The sequence below is a fragment of the Typopeltis vanoorti genome, chromosome 13 (genome assembly GCF_054136105.1).
Source record: "Typopeltis vanoorti isolate ZY-2024b chromosome 13, IOZ_Tvanoo_1.0, whole genome shotgun sequence".
Classification (NCBI taxonomy): Eukaryota; Metazoa; Arthropoda; class Arachnida; order Uropygi; family Thelyphonidae; genus Typopeltis; species Typopeltis vanoorti.
In genome coordinates this window covers 37990676-38017973 of record NC_143561.1, presented here as the reverse complement: position 1 = coordinate 38017973, position 27298 = coordinate 37990676, and the positions used below count along the sequence as shown (strand labels likewise).

Genomic DNA, 27298 nt, shown 5'->3' with positions numbered 1-27298 from the left:
TTGAGTAAACTAGATATAAATAAGGCTGTGGGACTTGATAATATATCACAACGTATTCTGTAGGAATGTGCCAGAGAGTTGACACCTGCCTTGACATATTTTTTTAATACGAGTGTTGCACTTGGTCAAGTTCCTAAACAGTAGGAGGAGGGCAAGATTGTGCCACTTCATAAAGGAGGTGATCGAACTCAAGCATCAAGCTATAGGCCTATCTCTGTGTCAGGTGTTGTGGTTAAGTTGTTGGAGAAGCTTGTGAGAACTAGGATCCAGAGTTGGGTTGACAACAGTGGTATAATCTTTGATGGACAGCATGGATTTGCTAAAGGGAGGTCGTGTTTTAGTAATCTACTTACTTATTACAATAAAGTGACTGCTTCCTTGGACAGAGGAGAAGGATACACAGTAATATACTTGGATTTTGCAAAAGCTTTTGATAGAGTGCCTCATGATAAGTTGACAGTCAAACTAGAGCAGATGGGGTTGGATATTAGATTAGTGCATTGGATTGGAGACTGGCTATCTGATAGGTATCAACAAGTTGTGTATGGGAGTGCGATATCCAGGAAAAGGAAAGTCACTAGTGAAGTGCCTCAGGGGTCTGTTTTTGGGCCATTACTATTTAACTTGTATATTAATGATATTGGCAAAGATTTGGATGGAGATATTCAGTTGTTTGCAGATGATGCAAAGTTGAGACGAACCATAAAGAGTAGTGAAGATGTTGTGGCCTTGCAAGAAGACTTGAATAAATTGAGTGATTGGGCAAGCAAATGGGGATGCGAGTTCAATGTTGCAAAATGTAAGGTTTTAAAATTTGGAAAACAAAGATGGGATGCAGAATTTATGCTTGGTGAGAATATATTGTTGGAAGTAGAGGAAATAAGAGATCTGGGGGTGATAGTGGATAAGGATCTAAAATTTAGAGGACACATCGCCAAAATTGTGAAGACAACACAAAGACTTCTGGGAATGATGCGGAGGACACTGACGTGTGGAAGTAGGGAGATTCTTGTTCCATTGTATAAGGCTTTGATTAGGCCACACATGGACTATTGTGCCCAGATTTGGTTACCGGGTTTTCAGAAGGATGAAGAGATGTTGGAAAGGGTCCAAAGGCGACTGACTAAGGTAGTTTCTGACCTCTGGAATGTTGAGTATGAGGAAAGATTGAGAAGATGTAATTTGCAGAGTCTGGTGGAGAGATGGAAGAGGGGAGATATGATAGAGACCTACAAGTTGGTAAGGGGTTGTTATAAGATCAATGGTGGAGAAGTTCTACAGAGAATAGTGGGAGATCAAAGGAGAACCAGAGGTCATCCCTGGAAACTGTATAAAGAGGGTGTGAGAGGCAGGTTTTTTCGTACAGAGTTGTGAATGATTGGAATGCCTTGCCTGAGAGTGTGGTGTCTGCAAGGAGTTTGAGTGTGTTTAAGACACGGTATGATGAGATGTGTGTGTGATAAAAGGACCTCCCAGATGAGTCTTTGACTCCATGAGGTCTTGTTTAATAATAATATCACTTGCCTTAGTGTGTATCCCATAATGCAAAGCACACCCACTTTCAGGCGTGTATAATGCAATGCATAATTGGAAGGACCACTACCCAGACTGGTTTGACCTTTATTGAGGTCTCTTCAGTAGGAGCCAGACCTGGGAGAGAGATACCAGGTTGAAGTAATGCAGAAGTCATATATATCTCATATACAAGTAGACAAAAGGTGCTTGACCTTAATAAAGATAAAAATCTCTGGATAAGAGAAAGATGTAGAAAGTTTTTTACCTTGGGTGTAAAATACATTAAAAATACCAAGAAATTTTATGCTTGGTTTTAATCCTTTTCCCAAGAAGCAAAACAGAGTTTTGCATGAAATATATTCACGTCTGAGCTACTTGTATATAGAGGCTAATGACTTCATATCACTTGCCTTAGTATGTATCCCATAATGCAAATCCCCCTCTTTCAGGCATGTATAATGCAACGCATAATGGGAAGGGCCAGTACCCAGACAGGTTTCAACCTTTGAGGTCTCTTCAGTGGGAGCCAAACCTGGGGGAGAGATATTCACATCTAAGCTACTTGTATATAGAGGCTAGTTACTTCATATCACTCCTTAGTATGTATCCCATAATGCAAATCCCCCCCCCCCCTTTTCAGGCATGTATAATGCAATGCATAATGGAAAGGGCCACTATCCAGACTAGTTTCAACCTTTATTGAGGTCTCTTCAGTGGGAACCAAACCGGGGAGAGATTCAAGGTTGAAGTAATGCAAAAGTCATATATTTCATATACAAATAGACAAAAGGTGCTTGACCTTCTTAATAAAAATCTATGGATGAGTGAAAGATGTAGAAGGTTTCTTTACCTTGGGTGTAAAAGATGTTGAAGATACAGGCTGAAAATAAAATTAAATTGGATAACTGTATTCACAAGTCCCCCCCCCCCTCCACAACTTAAAATTATCAAATTTAATTTCATTTTCAGCCCAATAGTTTATCACCAATATATGACTGTATATATAGGATTCCAATGGCATGCAAGCACTGTTTCTTTTAATTAACCACCCAAACGGCCATATGGATAAAATACATTATTATTATTATCAACATTTGACCTCCATGGAATCAGAGACTCATCGTGGGAGGTACTCACTATTGCATACTATGCTCATCCAACCGCATTTTAAACTGATTCAATGTGTCCACATCCACAATGCACTCAGGCAATGCATTCCACTCACCAACCACCCTCCATGCAAAGAACCTGCTTCTCACTCCTTTGCTCACACCCTCCTTAAACAGTTTCCAGCAATGGCCTCTTGTTCTACTCCCTTCTCCCATTCTATGAAAAATCTCTTCCATATCTACCTGATAACAATCCCTGACCAGCTAATATGTCTCAATCATATCCCACCTATTCACGAGGAACATAACTCTCTATATACTTCATATCCATCACATATTTCAATGTAATATCAATGGTATTACAATTTTAATATGCACTTCGCATCCATGGTAACCCTGATATCTATAGACGTCATGGCTGGTTTGTTGGTTAAATGCAAGACAAAATATCTGAATACTAAATCAATTTTTTACTGTGGTACATCTGTAATTTTATAATAATCTCCCTTTGCACCCCATGATTTATAAGCATCAACTATTTTAATATGTAAGCTTTTATCTTACACCAGATAATTCTATGGTCACTGTTTATTGATACTGGCACTGATAATAATATCCTCTCTATGCTCTAAATAAGCTGCTGTATATGTGTTAAAACATATGCAACAGCTACAAGTTTTCAGCTCTAAAAATCAAATAAATTTTCTGTCTTATTTCTTCTGATAGCATCCTTTTGAATGGTCTGCCCTTGTATGTATTTCCAAAGGAGCATAATTTGCAAATCTTGAAATCTAATGTTTGCTCAATTCATACTAACATACCATGCGATCAACAATTTTAATGTGTAGAACTCACTATTAAAACAGGTACCATGCCTACAATAATGTCCATGTGGCAAAGGCCATATTGGATGTTTTCACAGCAGTCAAAGTCATTATCATATCCTCTTCTCGTGATGCTTCAAAATCTGAAGATTCCCTATTAATCTAGACAAGGGTATCCATACTTCTCAGATTCTTGCAGCCCAACTAGTCTAGTGAAAAGTTTCTGAGCTCCCAACTAATAGGCTAAAGGATGAAATCAATTTCATCCTTTTGTGCAAGAATACCACTCTGATTACTGATGGTCTGAAATGCTCTTGAAAGATCCAGTCTCTAGAAACAAGGATTCCAGATGAACTCTGTCTCAAATGTAGTATGACATACATGAATTTCCAATTTTTTTTATTGGTGGGTTTTATATATATATATATATATATATATATATATATATATATATATATATATAAAATAAAAAATGTATAGAGACTGTAATCTGAATGCAAATAATCAACTCCTATTGCAACATAATTTCAATAATTATAAACACTTTGAAAATGAAAGTTCTAAGCTTATGATATTTAAGGGGAAAAAATTACAAAATGCAGTGCAAGGATGCCAACTATCCTGATGTAAAATGAGTATCTAATATGCTAATATTCAAGGCAAAATTATTTAAAATGGTGCAACATGCAGCAAGCACAAGATGCATTATTTTCCCTGCTATTAATGCCTATTTATCATGACTGCTGACTGAACTTTCACTTGTCAATCTCAATAAACAAGATTAATTGAGCAAAAAAGTATGGAGAAAGCATGATGACATGAGAGCAATCAATGGTTAGGTCACCAAGTAATACAATACTGTTTTTTTATTTTTTATTTTTTTTATGGAAGAAAGTAATAAAAGTGTCCACACTCTATGGAAAAACTAGTGTCAATTTAATTTCATAAAACAAATATCAAAAATCAGCTAATTGTTACCGTTTAGGGAGTAGGGAGTTTTTTTAGCCCTATCTAACTTTTGGAGACTCAGTGGGCAGTTCAATCTCCACTGGTAGCCAATCAGAGATAGCTGGCCCAAGGCTATCACTAATTAATCGGCACGCAGTGCAGAAGGTGGCTAGTAAGTGCCGCCATCTGGTGGTCCATAACCCTAACACAATATTTTTAATGTATGAAAATGGTGCGGGTTCAACGGCCGATTTTCTTGAATTTACGGGATGAAAAACCCGAGTTTCCCGGAGGAAAAACCTACTAGCCCATGCCAGAGATCAACTAACACTGGAACTGGTCGAGAAAAGGCTTAGAAAAAGTTTCTCTAGTCGGCGACTAGATTCGAATGCCTTTTGTCGTGCGGTCAAGTGGTGTAGAGTGCGAACGGCACTTCTACTGAGCTACACAGGCTCTCTAAAACAAATATTACAAACTCAATTCAAAGAAAGCTTTTTTTTCCCCTAAACATCAATGCCTTGCTCAAGATTTGTACCCATTTGTATGCATACAAATCAGCCCTTCAAAACACACACGCAACTTACCGACAAAAAATACTAGTTGTGGTGGTGGTGGCGGGCAGTTGTTGTTGATGTAGATGACTGATAGTAGAGGTTAGGTGGAGGTGAGATTTTACAATCGCAAACATCTATGGTGAAATTCGAACCTACAGCCAGATGACTGGAGAACTAATTATTCAGTCAAATTACTGGAAGAAGAATGTCGATTTAATGTTTGCCACTGCAAGATTTTTGTATTCCAGATTGGTGTTCTCCAGCAATGAGTCTACGGACTCCTTGGATGTATCACGAATAATAATAATCTTTGTGGTAAACAATCTGTGGCTTTTACCAACTGAGCTATCGAGGAAAGCTATTAACAAGGCATGTTGATATATGAAGCTGTTTATTTTCATATGGAAATATGGAATTAATAATTTAAACTCATCTATAAACTTGAAATATGAAAATATAAAATATTTATACTACAAGATCTACTTTCTTTTAATCATGGTGGAATACCACTTTCTCGGTTAAGAAGATAAGTATACAGAAGTAAAATAATTTATAGACGTGTGTGTGTGTGTATATATATATATATATATATATATGGTTTAAAGTTCAGAGCAAAAATTCCCACTGCTTTAAGGAAGTAAAACTTTCTATGGACTGCACTAACACTGAGGTGCTCAGATGAGTGCAAATATTTAAATGGTTGATAAGAAATTGGTCTGAGGTTTTGTTACTGGAAATTAAAATATGAAAACAATTTCATTTTACAATTAATGAATACAATGAAGTACTAAACATTTTCCTATGTAATACTGTTGTTTGTTGTTTAATCCATTCTATGTAAAAAATAAATAAATAAATAAAACTGGTATGGTAGGGAGGCAGCTGAAGTTTATATGGAATATGTGAAATTAGCCAAAACACTAAACTAGCAGTATACTAGACAGGGTTCAAACTAAGTTTAACTTGTGGTCCTAAAAGAAGAAAAGGACAAATGAAAAACTAGCGTTCTTTATTAATCAAATAGGTTTCTTCCCCTCCTTTTGAGCTGGGTTAGAAATAAAGCAGTTGATCAAAGACAACAGACAAAATTTAGGGAAGTGAACTGTCAATCAATAGAAGAATCATATTAAAAATTAACATATTAAAAACTTAACACTGTTAGCATTTAGGAATGTGTGAGTAAGACTAATTTAAGGTGGTACAGTCACTTAAACAGAATGGATTAAAAACATGGTATTTGTTACCATGATGGCAAGGAAATGACCCAGAGAAAGAGCAAGATCTAGGGAGATTGATGTCAGACAGAAATATAAGATATGACAATCTACTGTCAGTATCCTGTACACTCCTTGAGAGTACATATAAGGAAACTGATGATAATATTATAGGACCATATAAATTATATGTATAATGTACTAAAGAGAAATTGGTGACTAAAAGAATTTCCCAATAGCTAAGGTAAAGTACAGTACTATAATTTTGAATCAATATCAAAGTAAAGAGGCAGAAGATATTCACCTGGATGATATACTTGGGTGTGGAGGATTTTTTTTTTTTTTAAACTAATTTGTATATATGCCAACAAATCAGTGGTGTAAAACTCCCTGTAACTAAGCATATTCCCACGATTTTTTTTTTTTATGACTTCCACCTCCACAAATAGTTGTAAACCTATAGTACAGTAGCACCATGAGTAGTCTAATTTTATTATTATTATTTTTATTAATTTTATATATTTAGTATTTTCATTTATATTGTACATAATCTGAAACCCTGCTCTAGATCAAAACATGGATCTTTTCAAGCCACTTCAGACCTCCGATAAGTAGGGCAGTAGTCTCACACCAGGTGTTGGAATTCATCTACTACTTTAAGACTATCACAAACATCTATAGTGAAATTCAAACCTACAGCCAGATGACTGAAGAGCTAATTATTCAGTCAAATTACTGGAAGAAGGATGCCAATTTAATGTTTGTCACTGCAAAATTTTTGCATTTCGGATTGGGAATACTTATAATTCCATAAGTATTCCAGAAATACTTATGGAATTATATTAGAGGAGATTGAGAACAATGGAGAATTATGTGCAATAGTGGAGAGGATGGTCGAATTCAGAGGTAAATATCACAAAGCAAAGAATAACAAAGAACTGGATTAACAGGACTGATCACTGGATAAGGAAGTTCTCTAATAATGCATTTGCATCTGAAATATGTTTACAGGTCTGACTACTTGGGTTTCAGGGAGATGTAAAAACAATGGAGAACATGCAGAAACAAGTAACTAAGATGGTAACATGCATATTCTACAAAATGTTGAATATGATAATAAAATAGTTAACTAAGTGAGAACTGCTGTTCGTTAACATAGAAAATTAGGGATATGATTAAGACAATCTGGTAGAGAATTTATACACTAAATAAAAGGAGATATTTCTGTACCGACAGAAAATAAGCAAACTGGCCATTCCTTTGACCATGATGTTTAATGAATCTCAAAACAGGGAAAGATTCCGCAGGAATGTATGGTAATTCCATAGCACATGGGTGGTGCAAAGACCAATGTATCCAACTATCGACCAATTAGTATCTCTGGAGTGGTGGTGAAGATTTTGGAAAAATTGGTTAGGGCTTGCATTCAAAAATGGGTTGACAGTGAATATCTACTTTGCAAGGAACAACATGGGTTTACTAAGGGAAGGTCATATTTTAGCAACTTGCTCACATTCTACAGGGTGTCCCAAATTTCACGCAAGAAGTAATTTTGGTAGAAAACACAGGTTTTTAATTAAAAATTGTAATTTCTTATTGATTCATAAAGTATACAGTATAGGGTTATGCATGGAATAGCATATCGGGTAAATGGCCTCCACAGCTTTGCTGGCACATACACACTCTTTTGTTGGAATTTTCCATGACCGTTTTGCATAAATGTGGCTGAATTTCGTTGATACAGCGCTCAATTTCCTCCTTCAAGGCGTGGGGGGCGTGGGCTTGTTGGCATAAACCTTAGACTTCAAAAAACCCCAAAGAAAAAAGTCCAACGGCGTTAAGTCACATGATCTGGGCCGCCAATTCTGATCACCAAAACGGGAAATTACACGACCAGGAAATGACTCATGCAGTAATTGAATTGTTTCTCGGGCTGTATGGCATGTGGCACCGTCTTGTTGAAACCACATGTCGTCCACATCCATATCTTGCAATTTAGGCACAAAAAACTGGATTATCATGTCGCGATAGCAAGCACCATTCACTGTTATTGCCTTACCAGCCGCATTTTCGAAGAAGAACGGACTGATGATGCCTCCAGCCTAAAATCCGCACCAAACAGTGACACGTTGCGGATGCATTTGTTTCTCAACAATCACTCGTGGATTTTCTGAACCCCAAATGCGACAATTTTGTCGATTAACGAAACCATCGAGATGAAAATGAGCCTCATCGCTGAAGATGATTTTGTTCGAAAAATAAGCATCCACTTGTTGCTGTTCCATAATCCATTCAACGCACTCTCTTCGCTGTATGTGGTCATTTTTAATAACCATGAACTGTCAGCTGTCACGTTGTCTTTTTTTTCTCGTTGGCAACACTTTACCGCACAAATGGCGCCAAATTTAAATCTTGTGTGAATTTTGGGATACCCTGTATAACTGTTACTGTTGAACTAGACAAGGGAATGGACACACCATGATACTTTTGGATTTTGCCAAGGCTTTTTGACAGAATACAGCATGGCAGACTGCTGCATAAATTGGGGAAAATGGGTTTGGGTTATACAATATTAGCATGGATAAGAGGTTGGCTGACTGACAGATATCAAAAAGTGGTATACGGAGGATCTGAGTCTGCAAGGTTTAAAAGGTAACAAGTGGTGTACCACAAGAATCAGTGATTGGCTCACTGTCAGTATCCTGTACTGACAGTGGACCAAGTGGATTAATGAACAGATTGTTATTCAATCTGTTCATTAATGATATTGGGAAAGATTTGACAAGTGACACAGTTATTTGCTGATGATGCAAAGACAGGTAGGGTAATCATGAATGCTGCTGATATGCAGTCTTTGCAGAATGATTCGAATAGGCTGGAATTGTAAGCATGAGAAAATGGGTGTCAGTTCAATGTCAGTAAATGTAAAGTCATTCACTTCGGCATGATTAGATATCCAATGTCGTATTATATTGATGGGATTAGGCTAGGGATCTTGGAGTGTTAATAAATAGGAAGTTGAAGTTTTGCGGCCATGTGGCAAAGATTGCAAATACAATTCAAAAGATAAACTGAAATGCTGAAACGAATGTTCACATGTAAAGATAAGGATGTTATTTTGCCTCTTTACAAGGCCTTGATAAGACCTCGCTTGAACTATTGTGCACAGGTCTGGTCTCCTGGTTTCTGTTGTGATTCTGATATATTGGAGAGAGTACAAAGGAGAGTGTTAAAAATGATATCAAGATTGTGGAATACTGATTATGAAGACAGACTGAGAATTTGTAGATTGCAGACACTAGCAAACAAGAGAAAGAGGGATGATATGATTGACACTTAAACTTCTGAAAGGGTCATACAGGATTTCAAATGATGGAATTTTTCAATTTATGGAGGGTGGGGAAAGGACATCCTTGGAAGCTGAGAATAAAGGCCGTCAAGAAGGGTGTGAGGGCTAGATTTTTCTCTCAGAGGGTGGTGTGTGATTGGAATAGCTGGTGTGTGTAATATGTGGCCTCCATCGATGAGTCTCTGACTCCCTGGAGGTCTCTCTCAATAATAATAATATTCCAAACTGGTGAGATTTTTCCAGAAGAAAGAATTCATGTATGTATGGATAATGATTTCAGAGAAAATTATAGGTATTATATAAGACAATTGACCTCCCACAATGAGCACTGAGATACCAAAGTTTCCAGATTAACAATTTTTCACTGTAGCATGATGTACCATGTGTGCATTTTTTACTATATATATTCCAAATGATCTGAATTCAATGTGGTTGATAGAATATTTTATTACAGCATTCTGGCTAACACCTTTTTTTTTTTTTTTTTTTGTATACAGTTTACCTATAACTTTTAATATAGATCTCTTAATAAAATGCATTTCCATACACTGTAAACAGGTTTTAAACAGCTGGAGAAATTTTGTCACACCAAATTATACCTTTTCAACTTATTTAAAAAAAATAAAATAAAACAACTTTTGTAATTAAATAAATAAACTGCCTTCTCAATACTTTTATGTGCAGAATTTCTCTTGCTGGGAATGTTTTTGTTCTTCACAGTGAAAAAATAAATAAAATAAAAATAATAAAAATAAGATAAAATACTGAGCCATACGATCTGTCATTTTTTTTTTTTTTATTAAGGACAGGCAATCTAAAAATAAATAAATAAAAGCAGATTCGATAGAACTTAATGATTTTAATCAATTATATGCAACCTTTCAAACATACTGCTGTTATTACATTAAATAGAATAACCTTCAATGGCAACGATACATTTTTAACATTTCAAGTTTTTTTTTTAATTTTATGCTTTGAATATTTTTTAAATAAAGAGTTGAGAAGAAAACACGCATGAAATTATTATATTATAAGTAAACTCATAGCATTTCCTCAATTTTCTATTAACATTTCATCTTCTAAAGACATTTCATATGAAATTTGAAGAGGGTCAAGTAATTTGTTCAACAGTTCAAGCCATTCGGACTGTTTTCATTATTCCCTTAATCTAATTTTATGCAGCAGTCATATAAATCAATAGAGATACGGACAAGCCCCTGAAGTGGCTCTCACACAGAACTTTGGTCAGCAGTAAGCAGCTCTCCTATTTTTTTTTTTTTTTACACTCACTTCCTGCTTTCAAGGGTGGCCCTATTTTTCTTGTAACTTTGCGCCTAACTTCCACTAACGCTATAAGCCACTCCATCAGTTCCCATTATTCATTCTGAAGTATATACCCATTAACCTCTCCGACTAGTAATTTTTGCAACTGCTATCATTACCACATTGCACAACCCTTCACTACATCTTAAAACAGTTACATATTAAGTAAATCAAAAATTCAATTAAAAAAAAAGAAGAAGTATATATATATATATATATATATATATATATATATATATATATATATATATATATATATATATATATATACATACACACACACATATATATATATATATATATACACATACACACACACACAAGTTTTCAGCAGGGGGGAGGGAAACAGAGAACTTCCATTTAAATCTAATGTGACCTTGAACCTAACTGTTCGCTACAATAAACGACCTTAAAGGAGCTTAAATTTAATAGAAAATAATGATAAAATCGTATATACTTACTAGTTATCGTTTGGGAAGTTGGGTGGCTGCGGGGGCTCAAACTGATTCAAATGGCAGTAAAGGACATCGAAACAAAAGAAACACATTTCCATACACACGACCATCCCATTTCGGTATATGCTTGGCTGAAAAGGATTAGGATGTACAACAGAGCCATTACAACAAGGATGAAAATGATACGGATATTGATAATTATGCTTATGTTTCTTTGTTGTACAACAAACAGCCGCCATTCCTCCACCAAAGAAAAAAACACTCCAACAGCTGAGAGCCTGAGATGACTAACAATAAAATGCGCGCAGATAGCGCCCTCCTAAAGCAAAAGTCACTTATACATCTCCACAAATCATCACTCAATCTATATTTCTTGATAAGCTGAAACAGAAACTACATACTGCAAATGAAAATTTTTATGTCTAAATATGTAATCAGTACGGGAAGAGAAGTAAATAAATTACCTATAATCATTTACATTTACATGGAAAGTTTGAGAGAAAATCGTTTAAAATATAAGGATAGGGCTTTGAATTATATCCCGCCGTGGGCATGGATGTTTGTGATTGTCAGTTAAAAGACAAGCAGTGGTCGTCAGCAGTAGATTCTATTGGTGTAGATAAGTGTTTCTCAAACTTCACATATCCGCGGACCCCTTCTTAAATTTTCATTATTACCAAGTACCCCTAATTAAGTAATTAAAATTAATAAATTAAATATCTATTTTATTTGAATTTATATGTTTATGTAAACAAAAAATATTATTTATTTTTAACAGAACAAACTCTATAAAGATAGTATAACGTTTTACTTACTTAAAATAATTTATCATCAATGAGAGGAGTGAAATTGCTTATGGTGAGATAAAATTTCAGCAAAATTTGGCTCTACAGTTGTTAATTTCAATCTCAGATGCGGTTCGACATCTATAATACGATTCCTCTTCTTCGTCTTAATATTTACAAGGGCCGAAAATCCAACTTCGCACAGATATGAACCTGGAAATAGAAAAATGAGCCTTAAAGCTTTATCTGTTAATTCAGGAAATTCATTCTGTATTTGTAGCCAAAATGATGATAACGTATTCTCGCTGTATTTATTTTTTAGGAAACCATCAGAAGCTAGTTCTAAAAGTTGTTCTTCTTCTATTGACGATAGACCCTTTGGCATAAATTTGCTTTTATTGAAAGGGTATCTTATCCACTCCATATTAATGTCCAATTCAGGGAAATACTTTTCTAGATTCATTTGTAAGCTTTTTAAATGTTGCATGATAGTAATCTTCACATCATCATCAATTTTTTCATTTGAACTTGCGAGCAATTAATGAAGCGATGGAAACGCGTCAAATTCTCCATTACCAACCTGCAGTTGCCATAACTTCATTTTTGCCAACATGGCGTTCACTTTATCTTGGACATGAAATATAGAAATTTCCTTGCCTTGTAAAGATAAATAAAGACTATTTATACAGTAAATATATCTGCCAAGTATGCTAATTGACTGAGCCATTTCCAATTATGTAAATGCTTTTTCAATTCAAACTTTTCATCAAGAAAAACTTGTAGTTCATTTCGAAGTTCAAATAAACGAGTAAGGACTTTTCAACAAGAAAGCCAACGAACATCGGTATGGAAAAGAAGTTGTGTATAGTTGCTTCCCATTTCTTTGCAATGTTGAGAGAAAAATCTGGCATTTAGAGGACGGCCTTTAATATAATTTATGATTTTTACAGCTTCATCAAGAACTTTTCTTAGGTCTGTAGACATCATATGTGTAGCCAAAGCCTCCCTGTTTATGCAGCGATGTGTTGACTTTGCATTTAACACAACAGCTTGAATCCTTGAAATAAGCCCTTTTTTAGATCCGCCCATGGATTTCACTCCATCCATGCTTATTCCAACACAACTTTTCCAATGCATAAAGGTATTTATACTGTTGAATATTTCTTCTCCTGTTGTATGTTCTGGAAAGGGTTTCGACTTTGCACGTTTATCCCTATGTAACTCCGAGCAGAAAGTATGGCCAAAGTGTTAGGTTTCAAAAAGTTTTGGAGAAATACTCTCGAACATACTCCTGCAATTGTAATATCATAGAGAAAGGGATCAATATGGGTGAGCTGTATGAAGAGAGTGGAAAGTGTTGCAACTGTCATGCAAAACACATATGTCATCTTTCATATAAGCTAAAAGTTCTGCTTTCAGGCAATATTCACTGTCTAGCCGATTTTCGTACCAAGTCTCGAAAACCTGTACGAGTTTCTTTGTTCATAAATTCTGAGTGGAAATAAGATTTTTCGTGGATGACTCCATGATAATCCAGAGAATCGGATGTGTGAAACTTATGAGGAAAGAAACCCTTACAAACTTCTGGGAGAACGAACATGGCGTGCGACACTAATATAGGAAAAACTGTCAAGAAATATGATGTTTAATGGGTCATAATAGATAGCAAGCATCTTCGATTCATCAAACACTACATGGGGTTGGAAATTGTTTGAAAAAAGATATTCTGAAATAAAATACCTGTGAAAAAACGAAAATTGTGTGCAATCACACGGACATTTTCATATTTTGGTTTGACAGTCCGAATGATCTTATCATCTCGATCCCTTTTCATGAAAACAGAAAACAGTTCATCTAGGAATTGACCCACACAGTTTTCACCCCAGACCTTGCATTCGTGACTACCAAAATCAGCTATATATAATATTGGAACATGACGATGATTTTTAGCAATAGTTTCTGTGTCAAAAAAAATCATAGAAACTTGCTTATTTGAGACCTCCGATTTTTGCACAAAACACATCTGTTTTGGGTGAACTAATTTGCAGTGGCTGCAGAAATTTTCAGGTGGACAGACGTGGCTTTTATCTGTAGAGAAAGTAGTCAAACACTCTCTGCGATGATGGAATTTTGAACAAATATTATTTTGTATGTGCAAATTCAGACATTCATTGCCGTAGAATAATCTATTGCATGACTCACACAAAAGAAGGTTCTGCACACTATGAATGGCGTTTGTGCGACAGTGGATGCATACATTTTGGCATCTATGTAATTGTAATTCGATTGCGTTTTTGTATGTTTTTAAGCAAGTGAGGCAATAATAGACACCCCCAAATGAAGCTGGCACACTATGCACAAAATCATAATGAGATTCGCGAAATAAAAGACAGATCGCTTACTTGTATTTGGACCACAAAACACCACAGAAAAATTAGCATCTCCCGAAAAAATTACGATTTGGTATTTTGGAGTCAAATGCTTTTGAAAGAGATCTGCTTCTGGAACACCGCAAGAAATGACCAGAACCCCTGCAATTTTGTGAATAATTAAAGTCCTCTTTGTTTGTGAATTTTTAAAATCTAAATGCACTTGTTTGTATGTTGCAACATCATCAGTGTGTGAAGAAACACCCAGAACAAGTGCTTGGGCCATGCAAAGATTGTCTTTGTTGTTAATTTCTACAACAGCTCTTTTGATTTTCATAACTTCATCCAGGCTAAGCAAGTTCTTTTTACATTGGTTCTTCCGCTACCATTGTTACAGATGTTAATCAGTATGACATCGATAACAAAATCATTTGCCAAAAGAAACTCACGTTTCGATTGGGCGACACCATAAAATGCATCAACTATACTTTACTTTGGATAGTTAGTTCAGAAAGCAATATGAATGGTAAGTTAATATTGCTTTCTAAACTGAATGCACTAATGCCCAACCGAATGTGAGAAAAAGTTCCTGAACTGGATAAACGCTGAATGATCCCATTAAGCATATCTCGAAACATTTAAAAAAAAAAACACTCCGGTGAGAACAGTTCAAGATCACGAAATCGAATTTGATACTCCAATTGAAGACTTTAATATTTGATAGAATTACATGATTGGTCATACATCCCCTTCTTGGAGATGTGTTTTGATATTAAGGGTAAATATTAAGATTAGTGATTAGAGCTTATGCCACCTTTACCACGAGTTGCCTTGGTCTTGCACTACCTGTAGGATCAGCTGGACTAGCATCACTTGCAGGTGCAAACTTGACTTTGTTCAGTGGATGTGGCGTTTGCCAACCACGGCGCTTGGCCGCACGAAGGAAGTCTTGGTTTCGAGTCTAGTCGGCGACTAGAGGAAATTTTTCTAAGCCTTTTTTCGACCGGTTACCGAGTTAGTCGATCTCTGGCACGGGCTAGCAGGTTTTTCCTCCCGGAAACTCGGGTTTTTCGTCCTGTAAACTCAAGAAAATCGACCGTAGAACCCACATTATTTCAGACATTAAATATATTGTGTTAGGGTTAGGGACCACGAGATGGCGGCACATTTGAGCCGTCTCTCTTCACTGAGTACCGCTTAATTAGTGATAGCCTTGGGCCATCTATCTCTGATTGGTATCAGTGGAGATTGAACTGCCCACTCAGTCTCCAAAAGTTAGATAGGGCTAAATGGCCTCGCCTACTCCCGTATACGGGAATAAAAAGGCGTTAGCTGATTTTTTATATATATATATATATATATATATAGATATATATATTAGTCATTATATATATATATAGACACTAATATAGACATTAGTCATTATATATATATATATATGTATATATATATATATATATATATATATATATATATATATATATATATATATATATATATATATATATATATATATATATATATATATATATATATATATATATAATGACTAATGGACATTTCACTTAACACAAAAACAGTTTGAAGTATTTTCATGAACATGTTTTTAATTTCCAATGCAAAACCAACTTATAAACTTATATATTAAAAACTTAGACATTAAAAATTACTTTCTAGATTTCAAATAAATGTTAATCATCATAAAGTGTTTTTGCAATATCGACTCTATGTGATGCTTTCACCAACACAATTTTACTAAACATCAAAATCAGACATTAAAAAATTACTTTCTCGATTTCAGATAAATGTTACTCATCATAATGTGTTTTTGCAATTTCGACACTACCCGATGCTTTTACTAACACACGTTTACTAAATAACAACCCTCAATATCAGTGTTTTTGCAATATCGACACTAGGCGATGCTTTCACCAACACAATTTTATTAAACATCAGCCCTCAAAATAAGACATTAAAAATTTATTTTCTCGATTTCAGATAAATGTAACTCATCATAATGTGTTTTTGCAATTTCGACACTATGAGATGCTTTCACTAACACACTTTTACTAAATAATAACAACCTTCAATATCTTTTCCCAATCACTAACAACCAAAAAAAAAAAAAAAAAAAAAATATATATATATATATATACAGTATATATACGTGGGCTGTTCAATAAGTAATAAGCCTAATTTTACTGTGGCGAAACCACTCATCACAATATTAATTTCTGTGGAATAAAGAAATGTTGTTGTATGTATTAACAAAAGAGGTTGATAGATGGCGTATACGGGCTGATGTGCCAGAGTGTCACGTGACTAAACGCGAGTACTCATCGGCGCGCCTAAGAGGCGCCACCAGTCTTCGAAATGGAAGCATCCTTTGAACAGCGTTATACGATGAAATTTTGTGTGCGTTTGCAAAAATCGGCATCGGACACTTTTAACATGATACGCGAAGCTTTCCACGATGAAGCAATGTCGAGGGCAAGTGTTTATCGCTGGCATAAAACTTTTAAGGAAGGAAAGCAAAATGTGAAAGATCTTGAACGTGAGGGAAGACTTTCAACGTCCATCACAGAGACAATGATCAACACAGTTGCGATTATCATCAAGCACGTCAAAAGGAAGCGTCCATTGCTGAAGAATGGCTTCTAATTGCACCACAATAATGCAAGGCCACATATTGCTGGTTGTGTAGTGAACGTTTCGCAGAAAAACAACACAGTTATCCTACCAACCCTCCATAGAGTCCTGATCTCGTACCGTGCGATTTCTGGCTGTTTCCTCAGCTCAAGAAACCACTAAGAGGCCGCCATTTCGAAAGCAACACAGCATGTGTAAAAGCTGCAGAGGCGGTTTTGAAAGAACGGTCAAAAAACGGACTCTCACATGTTTTTAAGAAGTGGACGCTACGTTGGGACAAATGCATCGAGTCTCACGATAGTTACTTCGAAAAAGACCATGTAAATGATGTCGATTAAAGGTAATCTGTTTTCTGCATAAATATAGGCTTATTACTTATTGAACAGCCTACGTATATATTCACTTAACACAAAAACAGTTTGAAGTATTTTCATGAACATGTTTTTAATTCCATCGCAAAACACTTTATAACTTATATTAAAACTTAGACATTAAAAAAATAACTTACTCTTTGTCCACATTAACTCATTTTGGAAATACTAAATTCTGATTGTATGTAGATTTTGTATATACTGTATACAAAATCTATTTGGGTGTTGTCACTACCCATAATGTATTGCAGTATACATCTCTTAGTGAGATGTGCTTTACATTATGGAAAATACTAAAAATAGTGATCAGAGCTTTACCCACCTTTACAATGAGTTGCCCTGGTGTTGCACCACCTTTAGACTTGAACTATGTTCAGGCGCAAACTTAACTGTTTGCTTACTTGGGATTAGCAGTAAAATAACCAAGTATATATATATATATATATATATATATATATATGGAGTGGAAATGGTTTTGATATGAACATAAGCTCCAAAACAGGATATATCAATACAACTGACAGTTGAATATTTTGAACATTTGAGTGAATTAATGGAGACATGTAGAGATAACCAATTGGTTTTTGTCCTCGATGAATTAAACAGTAGAACTGGTCGAAAGGTTGGGATTTTAACGGTTGGACCTTTTTGGTGAAGATGTAGAAAATGATAATGGTAAAAGATTGATCGCATTGTTTTTAGAACAGTAATGCCAGTTGATGAACTCATACGTCCTGTATAAAGATTTACATAGATTTACTTGAGTTCAACATACAAGACGAATATTATCAACAATGTGATTACAAAACTTCAAGGACGATGTATTGATTGGTCTAGAATGTGATATATAATACTACGTGTTACTTGCACAGATAATTGTGCTTGGAAGAAGTAAAAGGAGAAATGAACAGTATGTTACATCAAGCTAGATGAACCTTGATATATGATCAACCTTCTTGAAGATGAGATTATGGTATAAAAGTAGGATCGATCAAAGATAGAATCCATGTAATGAATGGAGTGCTAATGTAATCTATAATCATATTAAAGATATTGTTCATGAGACAGCTAAGGAAGCACTTGGATTTGAAATGAATTTGAATCACAGTAAGGCGAAATGTATGACAGGAGAAGCTGTTCATACCATCAGTGAGAGGAAGTATGCATATAAAGTGCTTAACTTAGTTCTGGAAGATAGGAAGATCTGGAAAAGTATGAAGTTATTAAGAGGAAAGTAATTAATTTGTACTACTGACATTGGTCATTCAATAGGATATAATAGGTCGACTCAGGCATGGAGGACTATAAAGTAGAGGAGAACATCAACCCATAGATTACATCCAGTGAGTTACTACCTATGGCAACCTGGATGGGTCATATGGGACTGCTGACAGAGAACAGGAAGGAATTCATTGCGGAAGATACAGATGTTGATTTGAGGGTACAATAACAGGTGGATCCATTTCGAAGGCGAGGTTCGAGATGCCTTGCAAAGTCACATAATGGGAAAAGAGCCATGACTGGCTCCCTTCTCATTCACCACAAATGGAATTCTGGAAGTATGGAAGTAATCAGCTGCTAAGAATAATAGCAAGAATATTCCATCAAATCCTAGAAAGAGATGTAATTCTCGATGAGTGATCATTGACATATATAACTCCCATCTTTAAAAAAGGGTAATAAGAAGGATCCTTCAAATTACAGAGACATTATTGTGGCGGTCTCCATTAGTAGGGTGTTAAAATTATAACCGCAAGGTTAGAGAAGAGTATTTGCCTTTTGTGTGTCAGATAAAGAGGCTGGCTTTACTGCTGGTAAATCATTTATTGATAATATTTTTATCAGAAAGATAATAGAAAAAAATAATTTCCAAAGGGCAGTTGATTTTTGTGGACCTTGAAGAGGCCTATGATTCTGTCCCATTAGCAGGGGCGCACCTGTAGTGTCTGGCGCCTGTGTGCAAAACTTATTTGGCACCCCTATACCCAGTTACACGTCAGTAGCGTTCGACGCCTGGTGCGCCTATTCCCCCCCCCTTCCAATAAAAAAATTACTTTAAAAAACCGTTTTTTTTAAAGTATTTCCTCCTCTTTGGCGCCTTTACTATCCTGGCGCCTGTGTGCATCGCACACATTGCACATATGGCTGGCGCGCTCCTGCCCATTAGTAAACCCTGGGGCTTTTATGAAGAAGAAGAAGAAGAATGTGAGCGAATTAATCATTTTCATTAAGAGAATATATGGAGAGAGCAGAGCAGCTATTAATTATGAAAGATCGGTAACAAATGAGTTTGTAGCATCTAAAGGCGTGAGACAAGGATATCGAATGTCACTAACCCTGTTTAAGATTTACATTGATGCAGTTGTGACACATTGGAGTGATTAATGTACAGTTATGGGATTGAGATTGGAAACTTGTATTCAGTCACTATTGTTTGCTGACGATTAAGTGATAATTGCTCAAGATCATGATGACAGTGACTTTGATGAGAAACGTGGTTGATATTTGCAGCATATAAGTTCTAAAACCAAATTTTACCAAAACAAAATAATTGGTGGTTGGTGGAGAAGGCAGAGATTCAGATCTTCTAGCTAGTTAAGTCAGGACAGTAGATCTTTTCAGATACTTGGATCTACGAGTATTATTCATAAGTGGAGAAAATGTGAGAATGCTGTAGATGATCGTGTCAACAAGTCCGTAATGCTATTAAACAACTGAATGGTGTGTTACGGAGTCGAGACATTCGGCAGAAAACCAATAGGATGATACTCCACATGACAATAGATAGTATTTTGATGTATGAGGGAGGATGGACATTACACGGTAAGGAAAAAAGTTATATAAGAGCTGAAGAGATGGATGCTTTATGACGAAGAATGTGTACACCTCGTTTTCAGAGAGTTCGAAATGAAGCCATCATGGAAAGATGGAATTTGTAAGAAAATGTTATTGACCACGTGGAATGTCAATGTTTACAGTGGTTTAACCAATCAAACAGCTGGTGTGGATGAAATAGTCAGCTCTCCCTAGCTTTTTTCATGGTCAAAACTTCGTCAGCATTCTACCTTTTATCATGCCATTACCTTCCTCCGGCATTAACCTCGATACGGCTATTCTATAGCCATTAGTGGATTAACTGTTGCTAAGTGACCTTTGTGTCCCCCTCTCTTTACGTCTATTGTGTTGCATAGAATTTCCTTTACTGTCCTAAGATATTTAAACTTTTTTGCTTCTAAAAGGATTTATTGTGTCTCTTCCCAAAAATTGAAACGAATTTCACATATGCGAAAATAATCAGTCCTGAAATGACCACCGATCAGCCTTTGCAATGAATCTATTTAGTGATAGTAAATTTGGTGTATTTTATTCTACAAATCAGTGCACCGGAAGAGTTGCACTGATTGTTCTTTCACTTTACTTATAATATCGAAACAATTTTTTTCGAATTTCAGAATTTTCAAATGTTTGCTCTGAAAATATTATATCAAATATTTATATTTTTAAATAATATTTATTGAAATAAATATGTCCTCTTTTGCTTTCGCTCCTAGCCAAATAGCATTATATGGATCATCACATTTCAGTTTTAGAAACGATTTTTTGTTATTCATAAAGACAATATAAAAAAAAATAAAAAATTTAAATGCTGAATTGCATTACTTGGTTTCCGATTGTGAGTCTTTTTGGTATCAAAAATTTATATCCAATGATATTTTAGCAGTGATTCTTCTCCTTCGTCTTTTATTTATTTATTTATTTGTATTATGCATATTACGATAATATCCAGTGCATATCCTCGTAGATATGTTGAAAATATCATATGAAAAATATCATATAAGGGATGATTCATAATTTTTGCTCATTTTGAAGATTTTCTAATTCTTCCCCCCCCCCCCTCCTTAACCTCTCCTGGAACTCAATTGCATAACTACTCTAAATTTCTACAGGTTTGAATGCTTTTCTAGACAGTATTCAAACTCTGTTACTTCATTTTACCGTTTTAACAAAAGATATACGGCAATCAGGTCGTACCGTGAAGCTTCTAATTCTGTACTATTTATTTGCAATCTAAAACCATCTGTTCGACTGTCTGCTGAAATTATTTGAAATTTGAAATTTTAAAAATAATATGCTATATTTTCACCATGCAAAATTGTTTATATGAATACCACACAAAAGGAAGTACAGTAGTATTATTTTTGTTTGTTTTTCTTTGAAAAAATCTAAATATTACTACTTCTGCTGCTGCTGGTTGCTATTTATGAAATAATCTACATCTTAGAAATACTTGGTAATATCCTCTTAGCTGGAGGAAAAGCTGAAGACTTATTACTTTCAGTGTTATTGAGAAAGAAAAGAGAGAACACTAAAGTGCCTCAAGCTATAGTGCAGAATACATCAAGAATGTCTTGTTTCCTTTTCGATTGTTGATTACAGATATTCTAACAGAAATACTGACATTTCTTTTACATGCTGATATATTATTTATGCCAAAATAATTTCTTAATTTATAATGATCAGTTTCACTTTTATTATCGAAGAATTAGAAATTATTAAATACAATTATCTTGAAAACGAGGATTTGAATTATTTTCAAAGAAAAGGTGCATATGCGTTTCATAATGTTCTTTTTTTTGGGGGGGGGGGGGTTTGGCCTATTCAGTCTGCAGATATTTCAGAGAATTTATTTCATAAATCATTCGAAAGACAACTGTTACAAACTTAAATTACTTGGGGAACATACCCATTCATTTTAGTGTAAAATAGTAGCAAAGGTTTAGTTACTTTAGATATCTAATCTTGAAGAAAATGTTATGTCTGCTGATATTAGAATCTTACGTGAATAATTTTTTTCTGACATGATTTCTCTATTCGTTATAGTGTAACCAATTTCCAGATTTTTTCCCTCCTGCAGACTCAGTGTTATATGCAGTGAATTCTTCTTTGTACTACAAGAAAAAAAAAATCAGATAACAGAAGAAAAATATGTAGTATTTTCTTTTCCACTGGCTGAATTTACAATGTTCTTTCTGTATGTTTTGAAGAGAAATTGCAAATGATTTGTTTTCTTACTATTTTTGCCATTGTAACATCTGATATGATTATATGAGTGACATTTTACCGTTTTCCTCCCATACGAGAAACAGAAATAAGGTAATAATAATATTGTTGATTCTATCAAACTTCATTGTAGCAGAAATTTTTATTACAAAACTTTGTAATATATATATATATATATATATATCTGAAACAAGAAATTTAGAACCCATATCACATCAAAAAGTGAAAATGTTCACGTTATTATTTATATATTTTATTTATTAACTGGGGGGGCTATTCCCTCTGGGGGATTACGGCGCCCCCCCCCCCCATGTTCCGGACTGGTAGGCCGGTTCTCCTTGAATTCTGATGATTAGAATTTTGAAGACTCGACACTCAGGGTAGTGTCGAGGCTTTAAAAGGGGGGCGCTCGTCCTTACCCCCCGAGTTCCAGACTGGTAGGCCGGTTCTCCTTGAATTCTAGTAACTGCATTACTGCACGCATCGACAAGGGGAGATCCGAATATTTATCATGCTCAATTACAGTTTGCTATCCCGTATAAGGTTTGAAATCCCAAAGATATCCACTTTCCGATTCATAAAGCATAAAAATTGTACTCCATACCTCGCTTTCTTTTTGGGAATATACTGCTCACATTTCAGTCTCTACCTTTGAATGGCATAAGGCTTTCATCAATACTGAAGTCTCTCTCGGGAATGTAGAGTGAACTACATTTCTGACGGATTTTCATCAGAAAATCAGAAATTTTGTTGAGGACTGTTGCCTGATCGTATTCCTCATTATTCTGAAAATGCAAATACTTCATGATGAGACTGAATTGTTTTCAGTCATAACATCACGAAACATTGGCGTGTTCAGAATCCAGTCTGTAGACCAATACATTTGGAGAGCGGGCTTTTTCACGATACCTTGCACAATCAAGAGTGCTATAAATGTAAGGGGGATGTTGATATCTATTGGGCTCCAAAGTTTACTGCGAGAATGCAGACTGTACTCAACTTGCTGATGTTGTTGGCAAGCATAAAGGTTAGTCTGTTCCACTATGAAGGAAAGAATATCATCGTCTAAAAATAGATGGAAAGAGCTTAAAATGTTGCTGGAGTCAAAGTCTTCAGCAATTCCTGGCTTACCTATGAAGGGAAACCGTGGACAAGCTGATGTACGTTCAGTGGCGATCACCCATTTTCTGCACGAACACATATCTAAAGTACAGACAGAATCGCTATCTTCAGAGCTAGAACGATTTCTCTCCTCATCGGTAGAGCAAGAGCTGCTCGAAAGGCGAAGGCTCCAACTTTTCTAACTCTCACGAAGTTTCCTTTTCTTAACCTGAATGTTACTACTACTGCTGTTTGCCATCTCGTAAATGAATTGTCTTGGGTATACTTACTAATTATTCCTTTCTGCCCAGCTCTAAGCTAATGGAGATTACTAACCCCCCACTGAGAAACAGAACAATAGAACATGCAGCACACTAAAGATCCTCAAGCAATATCTGAATATTTTACAGGCAGAAATTTCTTGTTTGGTTTTTCCATTTTCTTTATTCTGATAATGCATTTGAAGGATGACAGCGATTTTAAATATTAATTTCGCCTATTTCCGAATATCACATAATTTCCTGATTTATAATAATCAGGAAATAATATGTATATTTTCTGATTTATAATTTGCTAATTTATAATAATCACCACATAGTTTCAATATCGAAAAATTAAAGTTATGTGGAACAATTACTAGAAAAAAATAACAAATTAAATAAAAACTGTACCTATTCACAACAGTTTTCGGGTGTGTGATAGTGATGCAACAGAGTGGGGGGGGGTTAAACTATCAAAGGCGAGATACAGTTCAATTCTATTGTAAAAGGAAATGAAATTTCACATTTGATATACATATTTTGAATGATAAAAATAAGCAAATGTATTGCTTACTTTAAAAATGGGAGAATAAAATATCTGAATTATGAGGAAAATATATACATATAAATTTAAATCATAACTGTTAATTTCATTTTGTAATGACCAATTATACAAGGAAACAAAAAAATGAAAGTACAAAGAACAGTAGATTACCATATAAAGAAAATATTTAGTGATATGATTAAAGATACAAAACTAATGACGGAAAATCTCACGTAAAAAGTTTTATTTTTATTTATTTTTATTTTTATTACTGAATTACTGCAACAGGAATTTCCTGACATTGTAAAAATATTTGATTTTGTAACACATTCTGGCTATTTTTCCTTTAAAAATAAGTTGTATCAACAAATTGAAGGAACAGCAATAGAGCACCTGCTACTAATGGCTCGCAAAAAGTTAAGCAGGTTTGAGCACGGTTAGTAGTTAGAAGAGAAAATCGTTCGATGATGTTGGCACATTCTCCCTCGATGAGTCTTTGGACTTCCTGGAGGTGTCACATAATAATAACAATAATAATAATAATAATAATAAAATTCTCCTGCTATCTCCAACTTCTTTATGAAACATTTCGAAAAACGTTTCTTTGACAACATTTCTTCCAGACCCTCATTGGTTAGACCCTCATTCCATATCTTAATCAGAAGAGCCATTCCATGGCTCTTCTGATGAACTTCAACAGTTTCTCATTAAGTTAAATGCACTTCATCCAAGAATCCAGTTTACCCTGAAATAGAATCAAATAAGCAGTTAGCCTTGTTACATCTTCTAATTCTTCGCCAACCAGATGGTAACCTACATTTCTCAGTCTATAGTAAGAAGATTCATTATAAGGCCATTATATCCATGCTGAATCTCATCCCCATCCCAGTCAAAAGGCAGGAACTATTAAAACACTGGTTCATCGGGCCAACTCCTTTTGTTCTTCAGATGATCTCTTATAGAAAGAACTGCAATATATTACTTCTTCCTTTCTGTCTAATGGATACAAGAATTCCTTCATCAAAATAGCTTTGAGTAGTTTTAATGTCTTCCTCTTCAAATACAGAAGAAATAACACGCATTCCTATTCCTTATGTACACAGGGTATAACAAAAGTTTTAAAACCACTAAATATTTTTGTTGCCTTTCAACCGGTCAGAAAAATCTCCACCTTTCTTACTTCTCCTAAGGACAAGCTTCCACATTTTAATTATCCAGGTGTCTACCAGATTCCTTGCTCTTGTGGATTATCTTATTTCGGACAAACAGGAAGATCTGCCTCTATTCGACTAGAAGAACACCAGTCTTATATTCAGCCGTAAACCTGAACAGTCTGGACTTACAGAACATGCCATCTTAATCAGACATAGAGTCCATTGAAAAAAGACAAGAGTCCTTCACAAAAGTCGGTTCCTCATAGAACGGCTTTATAAAGAGACATGTGAAACTTTACTCCACTCTCCTATCTTAAATATATCTGATGGTTACGTCTATCTCCTTTATGGGAGATAGTACTTTACAAATCAGTTAATCATTCCTAACTTTTTATTGTGTATATATAGTTTTTTTTTTTTTTTTGTTAGGATATTTTATTGACCTTTTTAGTTATCTTACACTAGCTGCTTAGGTGGCGCTTTTTGGAATTGTCAGTTATTATTTAACTTCAGCTTAACATGTACTGAAGATGCCTGCAGCACACAGGCGAAAATTATACTATTAAAAAAATCTTTTTACATGAGATTTTCCGTCATTAATTTTGTATTTATATATCTACTCACGGTATTCCCTTACTAAGAGTTATATGATTAAAGAATTTCATTTTATTCTCTATAAAGCAAATTTGCTATTCTAAAGGAAATCTGTGAAGTATTATTATTATTATTATTCCTGATACCTCCAAGGAGTCTGAAGACTCATCGCGGGAGGACATCTTCAACTGTCTCTACACCTTACCTCTACTACGAATCAACGCCATCTACCGCCCACCTCCAACACCACCACAACTAGTAATTTTTGTCTGTAAATTGCGTGTGTTCTGAAGGGCCGATTTGTATGTATGCGGGATGAAAAACCCGAGTTTCCTGGAGAAAAAACCCTGCTACCTCCGTATGAAATCGGCTAACTCACCATCGATTGAAATCGACCAGATAAAGATTTCTCCCGTCGCGACGAGAATCGAACTTAGGCCTATCAAAGGGCGCAATGTACCGTCGTTCTTCCAATTGCGCTACGGAGGTACTATTATTCGATTTCGATGATTTTGAACAAAAATAAAAATAATATAATCTGGAACGTCGGCAACCCGGTTTTCTTTTCTTTTTTTAAAAGAATATTTCAAATAATTATCGTGAATTAATTTCTTCGAGAACAAAGAAAAATGTTTTGTCGAGTAAGCGATTAGAAAAAAATTAGCGCAAAAAGTTAAAAATGAAATTGGTTCTCCAAGGTAAGGCAATATTTAAGTGAAGAAATTATGCAAGATCTTTATTTTGTCCAGACATTAAAATTGTATTGTACAATAAAAAAAGAAAACAAAAATATAAATAATTTCGATATATTTAGTCTATCCAATATAACTAAGATCCAGTTATCCAGCATAGAACAAGGAAGTGCGTTTCTTGCTATAGGCAACTGAGAGGCAGCTATGAACGTGAGATAATACAATTAACTGTTCTCTTCAGCATGAGGGTTTATCACACCTTCTAATGGGCATGACGGTGAAATTGCACTTTTTATCCCTGTTCTTTCAACAAGTGGGTTGAATCATATTCAGATTTAGCTGGACGTCTATAGACGTCCTGGCCGTTTGGCAGGAGAAATGTTCAACGGAATCCATAGGAGAGATGACCCAAGCGAGTGATGCATTG

General features: G+C 35.1%; 1 protein-coding gene across 2 annotated transcripts in view; it reads right to left on the bottom strand.

Annotated features, from left to right (window-relative positions):
• LOC150100057 (nuclear protein AMMECR1-like) overlaps positions 1 to 11564 on the bottom strand; it is a 142358-nt gene extending 130794 nt beyond the window's left edge. For both annotated transcript variants that reach the window (XM_090402694.1, XM_090402695.1), the window contains exon 1: positions 11298 to 11564. In XM_090402694.1, coding sequence (XP_090258820.1) covers positions 11298 to 11530 — 233 coding nt within the window. In that variant the 5' untranslated portion in view covers positions 11531 to 11564. The remainder of the gene's footprint in view (positions 1 to 11297) is intronic.
• Between the last annotated feature and the right edge of the window lie 15734 nt (positions 11565 to 27298).